At 56.8% G+C, this 22,399-nt stretch overlaps 1 protein-coding gene across 2 annotated transcripts in view; it reads right to left on the bottom strand.

The window, feature by feature from the left end:
- The window catches only part of LOC139233933 (catenin beta-1-like), a 62,360-nt gene that overhangs the window by 1,829 nt on the left and 38,132 nt on the right, over positions 1 to 22,399 (bottom strand). For both annotated transcript variants that reach the window (XM_070864617.1, XM_070864616.1), the window contains exons 5-14: positions 19,410 to 19,611; positions 17,743 to 17,887; positions 16,335 to 16,438; positions 15,031 to 15,369; positions 13,649 to 13,804; positions 13,174 to 13,293; positions 11,675 to 11,825; positions 4,602 to 4,723; positions 1,098 to 1,134; positions 551 to 709 (exon numbers count right to left, since the gene is read on the bottom strand). In XM_070864617.1, the coding sequence (XP_070720718.1) occupies positions 573 to 709; positions 1,098 to 1,134; positions 4,602 to 4,723; positions 11,675 to 11,825; positions 13,174 to 13,293; positions 13,649 to 13,804; positions 15,031 to 15,369; positions 16,335 to 16,438; positions 17,743 to 17,887; positions 19,410 to 19,611 (1,513 nt within the window). In that variant the 3' untranslated portion in view covers positions 551 to 572. The remainder of the gene's footprint in view (positions 1 to 550; positions 710 to 1,097; positions 1,135 to 4,601; positions 4,724 to 11,674; positions 11,826 to 13,173; positions 13,294 to 13,648; positions 13,805 to 15,030; positions 15,370 to 16,334; positions 16,439 to 17,742; positions 17,888 to 19,409; positions 19,612 to 22,399) is intronic.

Genomic DNA, 22,399 nt, shown 5'->3' with positions numbered 1-22,399 from the left:
CGTCTTTTGGATGAGACGTAAAACAGAGGTCCCGTCTACCCGCTCAGGTGGACATAAAAGATCCCATGGCATTATTTGAATAGCAGGCGAGTGCTCTCTTCCTGGCCAATATTTATCTCTCAACCAACATCACTAAAACCAGACTAGCTAGTCATTATCGCTGTTTGTGGCAACTTGCTGTGCACAAATTGGCTGACATGTTTCCTACATTACAACTGTGCCTGCATTTCAAGAGTACTTCACTGGTTGTAAAGCACTTTGGGACATCCTGAAGTTGTGAAAGGCGCTATAGAAATGCAAGTCTGTCATTCTGGTGTTTAGCCTCCCCATATCTCCCTCCCCCACATCTCTCCCTCTCCACCCCCTCCCCCACATCTCTCCCTCTCCACCCCCGCCTCTCCCTCCCCCGCCTCTCCCTCTCTCCTCCCTCCATCCCTCCCCCCCGGTCTCTTCTTCCTCCCTCCCTCCCTCCCGCCTCTTCCTCCCTCCCCATGGAGGTTTGACAATTTGCCCAATTGCCGGCTCTCCAGGGGAGCAGCCTGGTGCGTACCTTGCGGAATGCCGGGTGAAGCCTAGGATCTGTATTGGCTCAGTTGCTCAACGGGCAACATGTTCACTGGGTAATGCCCGTCCAGCTCCACAGCATTTATCAGCTCCTGCTCCTGCTCACCCTCGGTGTTCTCATAACCAACGTAATTCCTGTTGGATTCTACCTCAGCAAACAGAGAGAAAATACTTTTTAATTAAGTCTTGCATTAAAAGGTGCAATCAGAATCCCTAACGGAGCCAAACCAACAACAGTTAACTTGGGGAACCTCACCTCCCTCCCAGTCAGGACTCCTGTGACTGCCTCCAACGTGTCCCAGGGTCGTTCAATCTCCATCTTTTTTAGGAACCAACAATCTGCTCAAATCTCTTGGCCCAGAACCCCTGCAGTCCAGTCATTTGCGCGCTGAGAGCAGTCAGCAGATCGAGTGCAAGGACCAGACTCCCACAGGGTTGATGTGGTTCCCAGAGCATCTCTGCACTCCCCTCCCCCCGCGCCCCCCGCCAGTAAACAGCGGGTCTCACTGCATGTGAGCTAGTGTCACACTTACCATCATGGTAAGCATCTGCAGCCATCAATCGCTCAGCCTAGTGAAGGTAAAGAACAAAGTGTTAGAAGGAACGCAGTAGGAATGCCTCCTCGCCAACTCCCCTCGTCCCTTCTTGATGCCCTCTCCCCCGACACACGTAGGGCACCCACTCCCACCAGCGCTGCTGACTTGGGACAAGTTTGGAGAGCGGACGAAATGCCAGACTATCCCATGGAGGGACGTTTACTCACAATTGTCCCTCTTTTGTTCAGCCTTGAGAGAACCCCCATGCCCCCTCTTCAGCACATCGTTAAACCCCCCTCCAGAAAGCTCAACTCTCATTACACAGCAGGACACCAGTTACTGCCCCATCAAATGTCAGCCGTGGCTCAGTGGGTCGGACTCTTGCCAGAGTCAGAAGGTTGTGGGTTCAAGCCCCCACTCCAGAGACTGAAGCACATAACCTCGGCTGGCACTCCTAGTGTAGCGCTGAGGGAGCGCCGCACTGTCGGAGGGGCGGCGCTGAGGGAGCGCCGCACTGTCGGAGGGGCGGCGCTGAGGGAGCGCCGCACTGTCGGAGGGGCGGCGCTGAGGGAGCGCCGCACTGTCGGAGGGGCGGCGCTGAGGGAGCGCCGCACTGTCGGAGGGGCGGCGCTGAGGGAGCGCCGCACTGTCGGAGGGGCGGCGCTGAGGGAGCGCCGCACTGTCGGAGGGGCGGCGCTGAGGGAGCGCCGCACTGTCGGAGGGGCGGCGCTGAGGGAGCGCCGCACTGTCGGAGGGGCGGCGCTGAGGGAGCGCCGCACTGTCGGAGGGGCCGTCTTTCGGAGAGATGTTAAACCGAGACGTCGTCTGGTCTCTCAGGTGGTCATAAAGATCCCATGGCAATATTTCAAAGAGCAGGGGAGTTCTCCCCGGTGACCTGGCTGATATTTATCCCTCAATCAACATCAAAACAGATTATCTGGCTATTAAAACATTGCTGTTTGTGGGAGCTTGCCGTGTGTAAATTGGCTGCCGTGTTTCCTACATTACAACAGTGACTGCACTTCACAAAGTACTTCATTGGCTGTGAAGCTTTTTTGGACTGTTGAGATTGAGAAAGGTACTGTATCAATCCAAGTTCGTTCTACTTTCAAATGAGCGAGTGCGATCGGGTAAGGTATTGCCAGACTGGTTTTCCATCCCCCCCCCCCCAGCTCGGCTCATGCAGGAAGAACGACCATTTGAACATAGACACCCAGAATCAGTGGGTTCAGGAAGAGAATAGAATGATACAGCACAGGAGGGGGCCATTGGGCCTATCATGCCTGTGCCGGCTCTGTGACAGAGCGATCCAATCAGTCCCACTCCCTGCCCATTCCCCATAGCCCTGCACATTTTTCACCTTCATGTATTTGCAAAGATTGGATAGGTAGGGGTTGTTTTCAGTGGAACAGAGGAGGCAGAGGGTAGATTTAATTGAGGTGTATAAAATTGAAGGGCCTAGGTAGAGTGGATAGGAAGGACATATTCCCCTTAGCAGAGGGGTCAATAACCAGGGGACAAAGATGGAAAGTAATTGGTCGGAGGTTTAGAGGGGATTTGAGGAGAACCTTTTTCACCCAGAGGGTGTGGGTGTCTGGAACTCACGGCCTGAAAGGGTGGTAGAGGCAGAAACCCTCACCACATTTAAAAAATACTTGGATGTGCACCTTGAAGTGCCGTAACCTACAGGGCCTATGGATCAAGAGCTGGAAAATAGGAATAAGCTGGGTAGCTCTTTGGCCAGCGTGGACACGATAGGCCAAATGGCCTCCTTCTGTGCCATAAACTTCTATGATTCTATTTATCCAATTTCCCGTTGAATGTTGCTATGCTTCCACCGCCCTTTCAGGCAGCTCACTCCAGATCACAACTCGCTGCATTAAAAAATTCTCATCTCTTCTTCTGGCTCTTGCCAGTTACCATAAATCCATGTGCTCTGGTTACCAGTTTCTCATTATTTCCTCTATCACAATTCATCAAGGTGACGGTGAGCCGCCTTCCAGAACCGCTGCAGTCCCACAGTGCTGTTAGGGAGGCAGTTCCAGGATTTTGACCCAGCGATGATGAAGGAACGGTCGATTATATTTCCAAGTCGGGATGGTTGGAGAACTTTGAGGTGATGGTGTCCCCATGCACCTACTGCCCTTGTTCTTCGAGGTGGTAGAGGTTGCGGGTTTGGGAGGTGCTGTCAAAGCCTTGGCGAGTTGCTGCAGTGCATCTTGTAGATGCTGCACACTGCAGCCACAGTGCGCCGGTGGTGGAGGGAGTGAATTATTGAAGCTGGTGGATTGAGGCTGCTTTGTCCTGGATAGTGTCGAGCTTCTTGAGTGTTATTGGAGCTGCACTCATCCAGGCAAGTGGAGAGTATTCCATCACACTCCTGACTTGTGCCTTGTAGATGGTGGAAAGGCTTTGGGGAGTCAGGTGGTGAGACACTCGCCACAGAATACCCAGCCTCTGACCTGCTCTTGTTGCCACAGTATTTGTGGCTGGTCCAGTTAAGTTTCTGGTGTATGGTGATCCCCCAGGATGTTGATGGTGGGGGATTCAGCGATGGTAATGCCAGTGAATATTAAGGGGAGGTAGTTAGACTCTCGTTTATTGGAGATAGTCATTGCCTGACACTTGTGTGGCACAAATGTTATTTGCCACTTATGAGCCCAAGACTGAATGTTGTCTAGGTCTTGCTGCATGTGGGTAAGGACTGCTCCATTAACTGAGGAGTTTCGAATGGAACTGAACACTGTGCAGTCATCAGCGAACATCCCCACTTCTGACCTTATGATGGAGGGAAGGTCATTGATGAAGCAGCTGAAGATGGTTGGGCCGAGGGCACTGCCCTGAGGAGCTCATGCAGCGATGTCCAGGGGCTGAGATGATTGACCTCCAACCACCACAACCATCTTCCTTTGTGCTCGGTATGACACCAGCCAGTGAAGAGTTTTCCCCGATTCCCATTGACTTCAATTTTACTAGGGCTCCTTGATGCCACACTCGCTCAAATGCTGCCTTGATGTTAACAACAGTCACTCTCCCCTCACCTTTTGTACACATACACCCTCAGCTCTCTGTTCCTGCACCCTCTTTAAAATTGCATCATTTAGTTCATATTGCCTCTCATTCTTCCTACCAAAATGCATCACTTCACATTTCTCTGCGTTAAATTTCATGTCTGCCCATTTCACCAGCCTCTCTCTGTCCTTCGGAAGTCTGTTACTATGCTCCTCACTGTTCACTACATTTCCAAGTTTTGTGCCATCTGTAAACTTTGAAATTGTGCTCCGTATACCTAATCCAAGTCATTAATCAAGATCGGAAAGAGCGGTAGTCCCAACACCAACCCCTGTGGGAGCACTGTACACCTCCCTTCCGGTCCGTAACAACCGTTCACCACTCTGTCTCGCAATCAGTGCCAGATCCACGCCGCCACCATCCCTTTAAACCCTGGGCTTCAATCTTGCCTCAGGGAGCACGCGCCCGTACGTGATCAGGCGGACGTACCGCGTCCCAGGCCGCTGGATCGTTCTTGAAGAGCGTGCTGGTCAACTCAACCGACAGCCGCTTGCGATAATCCTGTGGCTTGTCTTCCGATATCCGAAACAGCACGGCGGCCGCGTAGGTGGCTACGGAGTGGAGAGAGACAGTCAACAAGTGTTCACTGGGGGGGGGGGGGGGGCGATCAGAAACAGGGGCCACGGTGGGGGGGTCACCGAGAGAGAGAAAAGGGGGGGGGGGGAAACCAAGAGAGAAGGGGGGGGGGAACCAAGAGAGAAGGGGGGGGGGGGAAACCAAGAGAAAAGGGGGGGAGGTCACCAAGAGAGAAGGGCGGGGGGGGAGGTCACCAAGAGAGAAGGGCGGGGGGGAGGTCACCAACAGAGAAGGGCGGGGAGGAGGTCACCAAGAGAGAAGGGCGGGGGGGAGGTCACCAAGAGAGAAGGGCGGGGGGGAGGTCACCAAGAGAGAAGGGCGGGGAGGAGGTCACCAAGAGAGAAGGGCGGGGAGGAGGTCACCAAGAGAGAAGGGCGGGGGGGGAGGTCACCAAGAGAGAAGGGCGGGGAGGAGGTCACCAAGAGAGAAGGGCGGGGGGGGAGGTCACCAAGAGAGAAGGGGGGGGGGGGGGGGAGAACCAAGAGAGAAGGGGGGGGAGAACCAAGAGAGAAGGGGGGGGAGAACCAAGAGAGAAGGGGGGGAGGGAGAACCAAGAGAGAAGGGGGGGGGGGGGAGGTCACCAAGAGAGAAGGGCGGGGGGGGAGGTCACCAAGAGAGAAGGGCGGGGGGAGGTCACCAAGAGAAAAGGGCGGGGGGGAGGTCACCAAGAGAGAAGGGGGGGGGGGGTCACTAAGAGAGATGGGGAGAGGGGTGGGGGGGGAGAGGGGTGGGGGGGAGGTCACCAAGAGAGAAGGGGGAGAGGAAACGAGAGAGAAGGGGGGGTCACCAAGAGAGATGGGGGAAGGGAGGGGGGGGGGGGGAGGTCACCAAGAGAGAAGGGGGGGGTGGGGGGTCACCAAGAGAGAAGGGCGGGGGGGGAGGTCACCAAGAGAGAAGGGGGGGGGGGGGGGAGAACCAAGAGAGAAGGGAGGGGGAGAACCAAGAGAGAAGGGGGGGGAGAACCAAGAGAGAAGGGGGGGGAGAACCAAGAGAGAAGGGGGGGGGGGGGAACCAAGAGAGAAGGGAGGGGGAGAACCAAGAGAGAAGGGGGGGGGGGAACCAAGAGAGATGGGGGGGGGGGGAACCAAGAGAGATGGGGGGGGGGGGAACCAAGAGAGAAGGGGGGGGGGAACCAAGAGAGAAGGGGGGGGGGGGGGGAACCAAGAGAGAAGGGGGGGGGGAACCAAGAGAGAAGGGGGGGGGGGAGAACCAAGAGAGAAGGGGGGGGGGGGAGAACCAAGAGAGAAGGGGGGGGGGGAGAACCAAGAGAGAAGGGGGGGGGGGGGAACCAAGAGAGAAGGGGGGGGGGGGGAGAACCAAGAGAGAAGGGGGGGGGGGGGGGAGAACCAAGAGAGAAGGGGGGGGGGGGGGGAGAACCGAGAGAGAAGGGGGGGGGGGGGGGAAGAGAACCGAGAGAGAAGGGGGGGGGGGGGGGAAGAGAACCAAGAGAGAAGGGCGGGGGGGAGGACACCGAGAGAGAAGGGCGGGGGGGAGGTCACCAAGAGAGAAGGGCGGGGGGGGAGGTCACCAAGAGAGAAGGGGGGGGGGAGAACCAAGAGAGAAGGGGGGGGGGGAGAACCAAGAGAGAAGGGGGGGGGGGGAGAACCAAGAGAGAAGGGAGGGGGAGAACCAAGAGAGAAGGGGGGGGGGGAACCAAGAGAGATGGGGGGGGGGAACCAAGAGAGAAGGGGGGGAGAACCAAGAGAGAAGGGAGGGGGAGAACCAAGAGAGAAGGGGGGGGAGAACCAAGAGAGAAGGGGGGGGGGGAACCAAGAGAGATGGGGGGGGGGAACCAAGAGAGAAGGGGGGGGAGAACCAAGAGAGAAGGGGGGGGGGAACCAAGAGAGAAGGGAGGGGGAGAACCAAGAGAGAAGGGGGGGGAGAACCAAGAGAGAAGGGGGGGGGGGAACCAAGAGAGATGGGGGGGGGAACCAAGAGAGAAGGGGGGGGAGAACCAAGAGAGAAGGGGGGGGGGAACCAAGAGAGATGGGGGGGGGGGAACCAAGAGAGAAGGGGGGGGGGGAGGACACCGAGAGAGAAGGGCGGGGGGGAGCTCACCAAGAGAGAAGTGCGGGGGGGAGGTCACCAAGAGAGAAGGGCGGGGGGGAGGTCACCAAGAGAGAAGGGCGGGGGGGAGGTCACCAAGAGAGAAGGGCGGGGGGGGAGGTCACCAAGAGAGAAGGGCGGGGGGGAGGTCACCAAGAGAGAAGGGCGGGGGGGGAGGTCACCAAGAGAGAAGGGGGGGGGGGAGAACCAAGAGAGAAGGGGGGGGGGAGAACCAAGAGAGAAGGGGGGGGGGGGGAGAACCAAGAGAGAAGGGAGGGGGAGAACCAAGAGAGAAGGGGGGGGGAGAACCAAGAGAGAAGGGGGGGGAGAACCAAGAGAGAAGGGGGGGGGGAACCAAGAGAGAAGGGAGGGGGAGAACCAAGAGAGAAGGGGGGGGAGAACCAAGAGAGAAGGGGGGGGGGGAACCAAGAGAGATGGGGGGGGGGAACCAAGAGAGAAGGGGGGGGAGAACCAAGAGAGAAGGGGGGGGGGAACCAAGAGAGATGGGGGGGGGGGAACCAAGAGAGAAGGGGGGGGGGGAGGACACCGAGAGAGAAGGGCGGGGGGGAGCTCACCAAGAGAGAAGTGCGGGGGGGAGGTCACCAAGAGAGAAGGGCGGGGGGGAGGTCACCAAGAGAGAAGGGCGGGGGGGAGGTCACCAAGAGAGAAGGGCGGGGGGGGAGGTCACCAAGAGAGAAGGGCGGGGGGGAGGTCACCAAGAGAGAAGGGCGGGGGGGGAGGTCACCAAGAGAGAAGGGGGGGGGGAGAACCAAGAGAGAAGGGGGGGGGGAGAACCAAGAGAGAAGGGGGGGGGGGGGAGAACCAAGAGAGAAGGGAGGGGGAGAACCAAGAGAGAAGGGGGGGGGAGAACCAAGAGAGAAGGGGGGGGGGAACCAAGAGAGAAGGGAGGGGGAGAACCAAGAGAGAAGGGGGGGGAGAACCAAGAGAGAAGGGGGGGGGGGAACCAAGAGAGATGGGGGGGGGGGAACCAAGAGAGAAGGGGGGGGAGAACCAAGAGAGAAGGGGGGGGGGGAACCAAGAGAGATGGGGGGGGGGGAACCAAGAGAGAAGGGGGGGGGGAACCAAGAGAGAAGGGGGGGGGGGGGAGAACCAAGAGAGGGGGGGGGGGGGGGAGAACCAAGAGAGAAGGGGGGGGGAGAACCAAGAGAGAAGGGGGGGGGGGAACCAAGAGAGATGGGGGGGGAGAACCAAGAGAGAAGGGGGGGTGGGAACCAAGAGAGAAGGGGGGGGGGGGAACCAAGAGAGAAAGGGGGGGGGGAACCAAGAGAGAAGGGGGGGGGGGGGGGAGAACCAAGAGAGAAGGGGGGGGGGGGGGGAGAACCAAGAGAGAAGGGGGGGGGGGGGGAGGTCACCGAGAGAGAAGGGCGGGGGGGGAGGTCACCAAGAGAGAAGGGCGGGGGGGAGGTCACCAAGAGAGAAGGGCGGGGGGGAGGTCACCAAGAGAGAAGGGCGGGGGGAGGTCACCAAGAGAAAAGGGCGGGGGGGAGGTCACCAAGAGAGAAGGGGGGGGGGGTCACCAAGAGAGATGGGGAGAGGGGTGGGGGGGGAGAGGGGTGGGGGGGAGGTCACCAAGAGAGAAGGGGGAGAGGAAACGAGAGAGAAGGGGGGGTCACCAAGAGAGATGGGGGAAGGGAGGGGGGGGGGAGGTCACCAAGAGAGAAGGGGGGGGTGGGGGGTCACCAAGAGAGAAGGGGGGGTGGGGGGTCACCAAGAGAGAAGGGGGGGGTGGGGGGTCACCAAGAGAGAAGGGGGGGGTGGGGGGTCACCAAGAGAGAAGGGGGGGTGGGGGGTCACCAAGAGAGAAGGGGGGGGTGGGGGGTCACCAAGAGAGAAGGGGGGGGTGGGGGGTCACCAAGAGAGAAGGGGGGGGTGGGGGGTCACCAAGAGAGAAGGGCGGGGGGGAGGTCACCAAGAGAAAAGGGGGGGGGAGGTCACCAAGAGAGAAGGGGGGGGGGGGGGGGGGGGGGAAGAACCAAGAGAGAAGGGGGGGGGAGGGGAGAACCAAGAGAGAAGGGAGGGGGAGAACCAAGAGAGAAGGAGGGGGGGAACCAAGAGAGAAGGGGGGGGGGGAACCAAGAGAGAAGGGGGGGGGGGAACCAAGAGAGAAGGGGGGGGAACCAAGAGAGAAGGGAGGGGGAGAACCAAGAGAGGAAGGGGGGGGGAGAACCAAGAGAGAAGGGGGGGGGGGAGAACCAAGAGAGAAGGGGGGGGGAGAACCAAGAGAGATGGGGGGGGGAACCAAGAGAGAAGGGGGGGGGGAACAAAGAGAGAAGGGGGGGGGGGGGAACCAAGAGAGAAGGGGGGGGGGGGGAGAACCAAGAGAGAAGGGAGGGGGAGAACCAAGAGAGAAGGGGGGGAGAACCAAGAGAGAAGGGGGGGGAGAACCAAGAGAGAAGGGGGGGGGGGAACCAAGAGAGAAGGGGGGGGGGGAACCAAGAGAGAAGGGGGGGGGGGAACCAAGAGAGAAGGGGGGGGGAACCAAGAGAGAAGGGGGGGGGGGGAACCAAGAGAGAAGGGGGGGGGGGGGGAACCAAGAGAGAAGGGGGGTGGGGAACCAAGAGAGAAGGGCGGGGGGGAGGTCACCAAGAGAGAAGGGCGGGGGGGAGGTCACCAAGAGAGAAGGGGGGGGGGGTCACCAAGAGAGAAGGGCGGGGGGGAGGTCACCAAGAGAAAAGGGCGGGGGGGGAGGGCACCAAGAGAAAAGGGCGGGGGGGGAGGTCACCAAGAGAGAAGGGGGGGGGGGGTTCACCAAGAGAGATGGGGAGAGGGGTGGGGGGGGAGAGGGGTGGGGGGGGAGAGGGGTGGGGGGGGAGAGGGGGGGGGGGAGAGGGGTGGGGGGGAGGTCACCAAGAGAGAAGGGGGAGAGGAAACGAGAGAGAAGGGGGGGTCACCAAGAGAGAAGGGGGGGGTGGGGGGTCACCAAGAGAGAAGGGGGGGGTGGGGGGTCACCAAGAGAGAAGGGGGGGGTGGGGGGTCACCAAGAGAGAAGGGGGGGGTGGGGGGTCACCAAGAGAGAAGGGGGGGGTGGGGGGTCACCAAGAGAGAAGGGGGGGGTGGGGGGTCACCAAGAGAGAAGGGGGGGGTGGGGGGTCACCAAGAGAGAAGGGGGGGGGTGGGGGGTCACCAAGAGAGAAGGGGGGGGTGGGGGGTCACCAAGAGAGAAGGGGGGGGTGGGGGGTCACCAAGAGAGAAGGGGGGGGTGGGGGGTCACCAAGAGAGAAGGGGGGGGTGGGGGGTCACCAAGAGAGAAGGGGGGGGTGGGGGGTCACCAAGAGAGAAGGGGGGGTGGGGGGTCACCAAGAGAGAAGGGGGGGGTGGGGGGTCACCAAGAGAGAAGGGGGGGGTGGGGGGGTCACCAAGAGAGAAGGGGGGGGTGGGGGGTCACCAAGAGAGAAGGGGGGGGTGGGGGGTCACCAAGAGAGAAGGGGGGGTGGGGGGTCACCAAGAGAGAAGGGGGGGGTGGGGGGTCACCAAGAGAGAAGGGGGGGGTGGGGGGGTCACCAAGAGAGAAGGGGGGGGTGGGGGGTCACCAAGAGAGAAGGGGGGGGTGGGGGGTCACCAAGAGAGAAGGGGGGGGTGGGGGGTCACCAAGAGAGAAGGGGGGTGGAGGGTCACCAAGAGAGAAGGGGGGGGTGGGGGGGTCACCAAGAGAGAAGGGGGGGGTGGGGGGGTCACCAAGAGAGAAGGGCGAGGGGGAGGTCACCAAGAGAGAAGGGCGGGGGGGAGGTCACCAAGAGAGAAGGGCGGGGGGGAGGTCACCAAGAGAAAAGGGGGGGGGGTCACCAATAGAGATGGGGGGAGGGGTGGGGGGGAGGTCACCGAGAGAGACGGGGGGGGTCACCAAGAGAGACGGGGGGGGGTCACCAAGAGAGACGGGGGAGGGGTCACCAAGAGAGACGGGGGGAGGGGGGTCACCAAGAGAGACGGGGGGGGGTCACCAAGAGAGACGGGGGGGGTCACCAAGAGAGATGGGGGGGTCACCAAGAGAGATGGGGGGGTCACCAAGAGAGATGGGGGGGTCACCAAGAGAGATGGGGGAGGTCACCAAGAGAGATGGGGGGGTCACCAAGAGAGATGGGGGGGTCACCAAGAGAGATGGGGGGGTCACCAAGAGAGATGGGGGGGTCACCAAGAGAGATGGGGGGGTCACCAAGAGAGATGGGGGGGGTCACCAAGAGAGATGGGGGGGGTCACCAAGAGAGATGGGGGGGGTCACCAAGAGAGATGGGGGGGGTCACCAAGAGAGATGGGGGGGGTCACCAAGAGAGATGGGGGGGGTCACCAAGAGAGATGGGGGGGGTCACCAAGAGAGATGGGGGGGGTCACCAAGAGAGATGGGGGGGTCACCAAGAGAGATGGGGGGGTCACCAAGAGAGATGGGGGGTCACCAAGAGAGATGGGGGGTCACCAAGAGAGATGGGGGGGTCACCAAGAGAGATGGGGGGGTCACCAAGAGAGATGGGGGGGTCACCAAGAGAGATGGGGGGGTCACCAAGAGAGATGGGGGGGTCACCAAGAGAGATGGGGGGGTCACCAAGAGAGATGGGGGGGTCACCAAGAGAGATGGGGGGGTCACCAAGAGAGATGGGGGGGTCACCAAGAGAGATGGGGGGGTCACCAAGAGAGATGGGGGGGTCACCAAGAGAGATGGGGGGGTCACCAAGAGAGATGGGGGGGTCACCAAGAGAGATGGGGGGGTCACCAAGAGAGATGGGGGGGTCACCAAGAGAGATGGGGGGGGTCACCAAGAGAGATGGGGGAGGTCGCCAAGAGAGATGGGGGAGGTCGCCAAGAGTGCTCCGAGCGAGATGGGGGCGGGGGCCTCGGAGGTGGGCACGCAGAATCTGCCCATCACTTACCGATGCCCTCGTTCATGGAGTGTAACATGTCAGTGAGAGGAGCTGTGGCCCCCTCCTGGTCGATCATCTCTGCTGCTTCGCGATCTTGTGCGAGTTCACACAGCACCCCAGCAGCGACACGCTGGATGTTTTCCACGGGAGAGTACAGGAGCTGCGGGACAAGAACAGCATCGTTAGCAGAATACGCAACCAAAAATATATAAACTTCCTTATTGTGAGATAAAGGTTGAGCGGCTTCAGAGATATTTTATTCCCTCGACAGAAAGTCCCTTCACTTCTCTCCCGACCCCGAGCTTGTCTCACAATCCAGTCCGTCCAACACCTCTCGGCCATCCCACGCATGTCTGAAGATCGGCCCAGCAGCAAGTTGTTTGACCGTGAGGTGGAGGCCAATCCTGCCCCCTCAGTACTCTCGCCCAGCTTGCAGTGGGATTCACCAGATAGCAATTAGCATTCATACAATCATCGGTTTACCATACAGGAGGCCATTCGGCCCATCATGTACACGACGGCCAACAAAGAGCTATCCAGCCTAATCCCAGTTTCCAGCTCTCCGTCTGTAGTCCTGTAGGTTACAGCACTTCAATGTATATACAAGTACTTTTTAAATGTGATAAGGGTTTCTGCCTCTACCACCCTTTCAGGCCGTGATTTTCAGACCCCCACCACCCTCTGGGTGAAAAAAGCTCTCAACTCCCCGCTAAAACTTCTAGCAATGACTTTCAATCTACGCCCCCGGTTACTTGGCTCTCTGCTAAAGGAAATAGGTCCTTCCCATCCATTTTATCTCGGCCCCTCATAGGTGTAAGGAAAGGGTTAACCAAACTTGTCTTGACCTCGACGAACATTATATTGAGTCAATGTTAACCATTACCCGTTGAGCCTCGCACTTTAAGTCAGTGTAAAGTATCACTGGGCCAGTGAGCCAGGGCTGAAATTGCAACAGCTATTTTCAGAATTTTCAGAGCTTTAATTAAAGATTGCCACGGAATCATTTGATAACAGCGTGGGGAAAGACAGTTTACTCTGGATAAACATTGCGTGGTTTGTGCAGAAGCAGGAGATTGATTCAGTGCCTCTCCGTACCAGTCAAAGACAGACTTATAATCAAAGTTTCACTTGGTAGAATAGCAATTATGTGTGACGGGAGTGAAACCATCAATACGATAAAGTAGGGGAGTTAGACCGGCCTAAGGAAAAATAAGGAAGGAAAACGAAAAAGTTATTGATGAGGGAGAAGTCAATTCAATTCTCCTTATATGGAGTTATACTTGAATTTTAATGACAGAAAGCGGGATGGTTTAGTTTGTCACGTGGAGATGTCGAGAAATGTGCAGTCCCCTGAATACAATTCAAAAGTACTTCTGTGACTGTAAAGCATTTTGGCATATCGCGAGGATGTGAAAGGCGCTCTATAAATGCAAGTTCATTCTTTCAGGCACTTCCCACATCCCGTCTGGATGCAAGGATTGAGGAAGAGGATAAAAGGGGCAGCTTACCTGGACGAAGAGGGGGATGGTCTGAAGATTTGTGATGTTCATCCGGTTCATGGGATCGCGAGCGAGAATGTGCAGCGCGCCAGTGCAGCCTTCCACGATCTCGTCCATCCGCACTCCGTCCTGCCGGGTCACAGGTCATAGGTCAGTACAGACGCGGCCAATCACAGGCGCCCAGTGTACGCAAGGCACAGGCTATTTATTTCAATACCCCCCCCCCACCAAAGGTGCCAACTCACGCTGGGGCAACAGTTCTACAAACACCAGTGGCTTCTCAAGATCGCGTGGAAAGGGGCCATTTTAATTGTGGGTGTTCAACCAATGGAGGCATCACAACTGAGTCCTCTCTCCGCACATTGACACTTTTTTCATCTGTTCAATTTAAAATTCAGTCCAAAGACTTCAGGACTGCTTAAGCGCGAGCACACTGGGGGGAGGAGGGGGTGACACACTGTATCTGGAGCTACTTTCTACATACCATGTATTGCTGCTGTCCACCTCCAGAGACTTGCCGCTGCGTGTCCTGGTGAGATTTCACGAGGAGCTTGACGAGTTGGGGAATGACGCCGCTCTCGCGGAGAGGAGTGTGATTCGCAGGGCACAGCGCCAAGTTCCGGACCAGTCCGACTGTAGCCTGGGGGATTAAAATCGATCCAAATTACATTACTGGGGAGACAGACAGACGCCGAGCATGAGGCTGACGCCCCCTTGCACAAGACACGCCTCACCACGCCATGCACACTCGTTCCATCCCCCCTTGTACTGGTGCCAAGGCCGCGCTCTCGGCTCACATCAGGAGTTACACATACACATGTGGTCCAGTGCAGACACCCCCCCGATATCCTGGGGGTCACCATGGACCAGCCACATAAATACTGTGGCAACAAGAGCAGGTCAGAGGTTGGGTATTCTGCAGTGAGTGTCTCACCTCATGACTCCCCAAAGGCTTTCCACCATCAACAAGGCACAAGTCAGGAGTGTGATGGAATACTCACCACTTGTCTGGATGAGGGCAGCTCCAACAACACTCAAGAAGCTCGACATCATCCAGGACAAAGCAGCCCGCGTGATCGTTATCCCATCCCCCATCTTAAACATTCACTCCCTCCACCACCGGCGCACTGTGGCTGCAGTGTGTATCATCTACAAGATGCACTGCAGTAACTCACCAAGGCTTCTTCGGTAGCACCTCCCAAACTCACGACCTCTACCACCTAGAAGGACAAGGGCAGCAGGCACATGGGAATGCCATCACCTCCATGTTCCCCTCCAAGTCACATACCATCCTGACTTGGAAATATATCGGCCGTTCCTTCATCGTTGCTGGGTCAAAATCCTGGAACTCCCTCCCTAACAGCACTGTGGGACCACCTTCACCACACGGACTGCAGCGGTTCAAGGCAGCGGCTCACCAACTCCTTCTCAAGGGGCAATTAGGGATGGGCAATAAATGCCGGCCTTGCCAGCGACGCCAACATCCCGGGAATGAATTTTTAAAAGTAACAGTGTGGGACTGGAGTCACATGTAGACCAGAGTCCGGGCGGCAGGTTACCTTCCCTCAAGATCAGCAAACACGTTCCCTCAGCTGCTTTCACAATCCCAGATTCATTCAATTCAGTTCCTCAACCTGTAGTGGGATATTTCCTGGGCTCGAACACAGCACCAAACTCGCTTGGTTACCAAACACAGATCCACGTCTCGGCGTGAGCAGCTTGGGCTCCGCAGTCTCTGGCAACCCCAGCATCTAAAACTCTAACAGCGCATGAGCGTGGCTACGCACAGAGAGGGGAGACAGCGAAAGCCTCACAGAGCCACATAAACCACACACACAGTTAAATGCCACGCCGACGCCCCCTCACCTTGATGAGGGGCCAGTGGAAGGGCTGGTTGAGCAGTTTGACCACGGCGGGGATGCCATAGTTGACGCGCACGTTGTTCTGGGCGATCTCAGCCTCGGGGTGCCGGCTGGTGAGGTGGCGCAGGGCACAGACGGCCGGCTCGGTGATGTCCTCCTTCTCACCCGCTCTCAACACTGTGTGGACCAACGCCTCGATGCCATCCACCCGACACACCGCCATCTTGTTCCTGGCATTGTTGCAGGTGAGGTTGGAGAGGATACCAGTGGCACAGGTCAACACGTTGATGTCATCGGAAGCCAGGAGCTGCACCAGAGTGGAGAGAAGCGGATCCAACCCTTCCTGCGCACAACACCACACCTTGGATTAGCGATCATACAATTCACACCCACACCAGCTGCTATTCCAGTTACACTCGCTGACAAAACAGCAAACGTACCCATTATATAGACTATACAGCACAGAAACGGGCCATTCGACCCAACTCGTCTGTGCTGGGGCTTATACTCCACATAAACCTCCGCCTATTCCACTTGCCTCATCTCAGCCTCTCACCATATCTTGCTCTCTCATGTACTCATCTAGTTTCCTTTTGAAAGCATCAATACTATTCACCTCAACCACTCCCTGTGGCAGCGAGTTCCACATTCGCACCACTCTCTGGGTGAAGACGTTTCTCCTGAATTCCCCATTGGATTCATTAGCGACTGTCTTATATTTATGGCCCCTAGTTTTGGATCCCCCACAAGTGGAAACATTTTCTCTACATCTACCCTGTCCAACCCATTCATAATTGTAAAGACCTCCATTAGGTCTCCAGTAAGTCTCGGGGTCTGAACTGCCATTTTGCGCCCCCGGGAGGCACTATTGGGCTGTAATGGCCTTGTTGCCCAGGGGCGGGCACCCGAGAGATTTTGGGGGCGATTTGGCGGTAGCAGTTAGCGCCCCAGGCCATACACGTCGAACCCATTGCAGTCAGCGGGGGAAATTGCTTCATGGGGCGCTGACATGCACCCCTTAAAGGGGCAGCCATGCGCGTTCCGTGACGCCATTTTATTTCGTTGGCCGACTTCTTGGGTCAGCCTGACAACGGCGGCCCTCACCTTGAGGGCGTCATTGGCCCGGTCGAGCTGACCCTGGTAACCCAGTGGCAGCGGCCTGCCCCTTTAACCGAACTGCCCACACTTCCAAATACACTGCAGCGGCTGGGAAGCGCTTTGGGATTTTATATAAACAAGAGCCCCTGCTTCCTTGCCAGTGATGTTGGATTCTCTCGGGAGCAGTACCTGGGGGTCAGAGGGTCTCACCTGTTTGGTCGCAGCGTCGGAGAGGTTCCTCAGCGTCCACAGGCAGTTCTGGACCAGTCGAGGGCTCTGGCTGCCCAGGTGGAAGCCTAGGGCCTGCATACCACCTGTCCAACGAGAAACAAACTCCATTCAGTGAAAGCTGTCTGTGAGCCGGGAATCCGAGTGAGAGGCTCGGAGCCCTGACATCATCAGTTAAACAGTCCCTGTAACCTGACCCTGCTCACTGATCCAGAAAAACATCTAATGCAAAACAGCTTTTCATCTTCCGTGGCCATGGAAACCAGCAGCCCTGCATGAATGTCTGTCTCCAGCTGGGCCCACGACCAGGTCAACACAGGAGAGATTACAGCCGAGAACTGCAGTGTTTGCAGCACAGAAACAGGCCATTCGGCCCACCTGACCCATGCCACTCGATCTTCATTCTCACCCCAACATATCCTTCTATTCCTTTCTTCCTCAAATGTTTATCTAGTTTCCCCTTAAATGCATCGATACTATTCGCCTCAACCCTGTGGCAGCGAGTTCCACGTTCTCACCGCTCTCCGGGTAAAGAAGTTTTTCCTGAATTCCCCATTGGATTTATTAGTGACGATTGTTGAGCTATTGAGGCTGGGTCATTGAATACATTTAAGGTAGAGACAGATTTTTGAACGATAAGGGAGTCAAGGGCTATGGGGATTGGATTGAGCAGGGAAGTGGAGTTGAGGCCAAGATCCGATCAGCCAGGATCTTATTGAATGGCGAAGCAGGCTCAAGGGGCTGGGCCACGGCCGGGGTGCCTAGCCACGGTGGGGGGCCAGGCCACAGGAGAATTGAGCTCGGGTGGCGGGCTCCAATAATCTGACACTCAGCACATGTAAAATGGCCTGGGCCCAGCAGGGTGTCCTTCACCCTTGGAGGCCCCTCTCCCACCCAACAGGAGTCTGCAGCTCCAGGGAGAGGAAGGGTGTTGGGGGGGGGGGGGGGGGGGGGGGGGGGGGGGTGGGAAGTCATGTGGTCCTGGTTAGTATAGAGCTACTCACTCTGGTTGGGCCGTATTCTGGGATGTTTCAGCACATGGCGTCCCAGCTCCAACCGCCTTGCCATTGGTTGCCCGATGGGTGAATCCTGTGGCAATTGGTCACCAATGGCAGCTACATTACCCACAATCCTCTGCACCCCAGAAACAACCCCATCTGTTGCACAGTTTGAATGGAACATTCGTGTGTCAGAGCCGCACTGCATCCTGGGTACACTGTCATTTGTCAGGAGCCCGGTTTGGAACAAAACCAGAGAAGATAAAATCGCCGCAATTTTTCTCAGGAGTTTCCCAGGGGAGATTAAGCAGGGAAATGCGCAGTTCGGGAAACTAAAGAGAGATAAAGAACAGCCACGAAAGAAGGTGGGACGGGATGGAGCGCTCACGTACCAGCTTCCACGATTGCGGGCTTGTTGCTGGGACACACAGACAGGACCTTCAGGACACGGCTCGTGGTCCACAGCAGCTTCTCGTAATCGTAGGTCCTCATGATATGAACGAGGGCAGCTGGGCCTCCATTCGCCAGGATAATCAGCTAAACAACAAAAAACAATCTCTGGTTACAACCTTACACTTGCCAAACCACAGGCTAACAACCATACTCCAAATCACAGACACCCAAAATAACACACGATGTTCCAATTCATAGGGCACGGGTACACCCATCACCCGATAATAAGAGACTGCAGTGTCAGCTGTGGCTCAACAAGTATTTATATAGCACCTTTACAATAGTGAAACTCCCCATAGCGCTTCACAGGAGTATTGGAGATAAATAATTTGACACCGAGCAGCAGAAAGACAAATTAGCACAGGGGACCAAAAGCTTGGTCAAAGATATCGGTTTTAAGGAGCATCTTGAAGGAGGAGAGAGAGGTAGAGAGGCAGAGGTTTAGGCTCAGTGGTTAGCACTCAAGCCCCGGAGTCAGAAGGGCGTGGGTTCAAGTCCCACTCCCGAGACTAGAGGCCAACACAATCCGGGCAAGACAGAGGGAGCGGCGCACCATCAGAGGGGCAGGACAGAGGGAGCACCGCACCATCAGAGGGGCAGGACAGAGGGAGCACCGCACCATCAGAGGGGCAGGACAGAGGGAGCACCGCACCATCAGAGGGGCAGGACAGAGGGAGCACCGCACCATCAGAGGGGCAGGACAGAGGGAGCGGCGCGACAGAGGGGCAAGACACAGTGAGCGGCGCACCGTCAGAGGGGGCAGTCTTTCGGATGAGACATTAAACTGAGGCCCGGTTTGCCCCCGCTGGTCGACGTAAAAGATCCCATGATCCCAAGAAAAGCAAGGGGGTTCTCCACGACGACCTGGGCCAATATTTATCCCTCAACTTCAGTACTTCATTGGGTGTACAGCGCTTTGGACATCCTGAGCGGGTCAAAGGCGCTATATAAATGCAAGTCTTTCTACCTTTCAATTGTCTACACACCTGTGTGCATTGCGATGACCTTCACCGACACCGAGTGACGAAATGCCTGGTTCCGCACACCTTCATTATTTGTATTTCCCTTCCTTGCCTCAATAAATATGACATCACACTTTTCCCTCACCTTGTGGACCAGGCTCCTCCTCATCCTCAGGCACTGATCAGCCCCCGGAACCGTACAACTCACCAGGAGGGGGCTCTCCCTGCCCAGCCCCAGCACCGCAAACAACAGGGTGTCTCTTGCTGCTCACCGCAGTCCCAGCCCGCCTTCCCTCCACAGCCCCCCTCACCCCCACAACAAATACCACCCCCCCACCCCACACACTCCACCACACAACAGACACCATCTCCCCCCCCCCCCACTCCACAGACACCTTTCCCCCCCCCCCTCCCACTACTACCACACAACACAGACACCTTCCCCTCCCCCCCCCCCCCACCCGACCACACAACACAGACAACTCCCCCCCCGCCCCCCCCACCACCACCACAGACCCCCCCCCACCCGACCACACAACACAGACCCCCTGCTCCAGGCCCAACACAGACTCTCCCCGCCCCCCCCACACAGACACCCTGCTCTAGGCCCCAGGCCCACAGACCCCCCCCACCAGATCGCTTACCTTGCTCTCCTGGTTCCCGTAAGCCAGCAGCTGCAGGCAGTCTGTGGTGATGGCGAGGAACTTCACGTTGCTCTTCCTCAACAGAGGAACCATCTTCTGCAGTCCGTCGGCCAAACGCACAGCCATCTTCGCCCCCTCCTGGTGCAGGAGCAGGTTGTGGAGGGTGGTGATGGCGTAGAACAAGATGGACTCCACGGGAGAGCTAGAAAACAAACGGTCACATCAGGAAAAGCCTAAACCTATGTACACAAATCTTCGAAGGTGGCGGGACAAGTTGAGAAGGCTGTTAAGCAGCATACGGGATCCTGAGCTTTATAGATAGAGGCAGAGAGTACAGAACAAAGTTATGAATTGTGTCCAATTCTGGGCACCGCACTTTAGGAAAGATGCCAAGGCCTTGGAGATGGTACCACAGATGAGAAACTTCATCTGGAGAAGCTGGGGTTGTTCTCCTTTGAACAGAGATGATTAAGAGGCGATTTGATAGAGGTGTTCAAAATGGAGTAAATAACGAGGGGAAAGGGTGCAGAGGGATTCAAAAACAAGGTCAAAGATCCTAAACTCCTCAGATAATGGAGCAGTCCGTGCCCGCATGCAGCAACATTGTAGGCTGATAAGTGGTGAGTCACATTCTCACCATACAAGTGCCAGGCAATGACTATCTCCAACGAGAGTGAGTCTAACCACCGTCCCTTGATATTCAACGGCATTACCATCACCGAATCCTCCACCATCAACATCCTGGGGGTCACCATTGACCAGAAACTTAACTGGACCAGCCACATAAATACAGTGGCAACAAGAGGTCAGAGGCTGGGTATTCTGCGGCAAGTGTCTCACCTCCTGACTCCCCAAAGCCTTTCCACTATCTACAAGGCACAAGTCAGGAGTGTGATGGAATACTCTCCACTTGCCTGGATGAGTGCAGCTCCAACAACACAAGAAGCTCGACACCATCCAGGACAAAGCAGCCCGCTAGATTGCCACCCCATCCCCCACCTTCAGCATTCACTGCCTCCACCACCAGTGCCCCCTGGCTGCAGTGTGTACCATCTACAAGATGCACTGCAGCAACTCGCCAAGGCTTCTTCGGCAGCACCTCCCAAACCCACGACCTCTACCACAGAGAAGGACAAGGGCAGCAGGCGCATGGGAACACCACCACCTCCACGTTCCCCTCCAAGTCACACACCATCCTGATTTGGAAATATATCGGCCGTTCCTCCATCGTCGCTGGGTCACAATCCTGGAACTCCCTCCCTAACAGCACTCTGGGAGCACCTTCACCATACAGACTGCAATGGTTCACCACCACCTTTGAGGGCAATTAGGGATGAGTATTTCCAGCATTTTCTGTTTCTAATATCTCATGTGGCTTGGTGTCAAACTTTTGTCCAATTACAGTCCTGTGAAGTGCCTTGGAATGTTTTACTATGTTAAAGGCGCTATATAAATGCAAATTGTTGTTCTGTAGGACTCTAATGCAAACTCAAGCCAGTTGTGTGACTGACGACCATTGGATGGAGGACGAACATTTCACTTGGAGGAAGTGACAGGACTCTGGCACGACGGTGAAGAGAACTGAAATCCGGAATTAAGGACGAGGATGTCACTGATCTATTAGCTTACTGGAGCAGAGTGAATTATTGACAACTGAACAAACAAGGCTGCAAAACTCCTCCAAACTTCAATTAAAGATCAATGCATGTTAGAGACGGAATCGCAGCAGAATAAAGCAGATTATATTTCATTAAATGGAGCGGAAATCTGCTGGCTGCAGTCGTTTGCAGACTTTCCTTCGTAGGGCCTGCCCAAGAATGCTCTCCCATTTTGCAGGCTCTCAACTGAAATAACTTTGCCTGTTGAGAAGGTCCACCCACAGACACAAAACTGCCCACCGTTGGGCACCCTCGGGCTCTCTGGGATGGGAACTAGCACACTGTTTAGTGCAGAGAGGGTTGACAAGTGGCTGGGCTGTGGACCAACCAACCTGGAGTAATATCAAACTGCACTGAAGTGTTAACCTGCCCGGAAATCCAATGGGGAACTCAGGAGCAACTTCTTTACCCAGAGAGTGGTGAGAAAGTGGAACTCGCTGCCACAGGGAGTGGTTGAGGCGAATAGTATCGATGCATTTAAGGGGAAGCTGGATAAACACATGAGGGAGAAAGGAATAGAAGGATATGGTGATGGGGTGAGATGGAGAGGGATGGGAGGGGGCTGGTGTGGAGCATAAACCCAGGCACGGAGCTGTGGGGCCGAATGGCCTGTGTCTGGGCTGTAAATTGGGAGAATGGGAGTTTGGTCTCCAACATACAGAGGGCAATCACTGACCAATGTCTGACAGCAGAGCCAGTCATTTCGATCGTATTGCACAAATAATTCAAGTCATGGCTTTGTTTTGGAAGCCACTCCCCTTCCCCCACAAATCATCCAACGAACGGCACGTTTAGAGGTTCAACCAGCGTCCGCTCACGCTGTGATTTAATGCTGAGCTCTGCGGAATTCCCAGGGGCAGAGGGTGGGCTGGGCCGTGGCCACGCCTCTGCAGCGGGCGGAAGCTGCAGGAAGGAATGGATGGTACGGGCGGGGGAGGGGGGTTCATCTGGTCCATCACACCAGCCCCATCTGGACACCCACCCACACAGCTGACCCCCATCCCCTCCATGTCACAGTCCCGCAGGAGGGATAAAAAGACAATTAGTCAGAATATAAAGTCCCTCCCCCCGGCAGTCCCAGGGTCCAGAGTCTTGGCTTGGATGGCACCGAGTCACAAGAGACTCAAGTCAGACCGATGGTTCAGTTGGCCGAGAATCAGCAGGGCCATTATCAAGTCACTCGCGTGCGTGCACGTCTGCTCACACCTGCAGAAAGCCACGTGTCCCAATAATTGAGTATTTTTGGTAAAGTGAACGGGGCGGGGGTGGGGTGGAGAAAGAGGGGAGAAGGAAACAGGTTCAGACAAAGCTGGGAGAGCGGGTTAGCGGCTA

This window comes from Pristiophorus japonicus, chromosome 21 (genome assembly GCF_044704955.1).
Source record: "Pristiophorus japonicus isolate sPriJap1 chromosome 21, sPriJap1.hap1, whole genome shotgun sequence".
Lineage (NCBI taxonomy): Eukaryota > Metazoa > Chordata > Chondrichthyes > Pristiophoridae > Pristiophorus > Pristiophorus japonicus.
The sequence above is the reverse complement of the archived record's forward strand: the minus strand, read 5'-3'. Positions and strand labels throughout refer to the sequence as shown.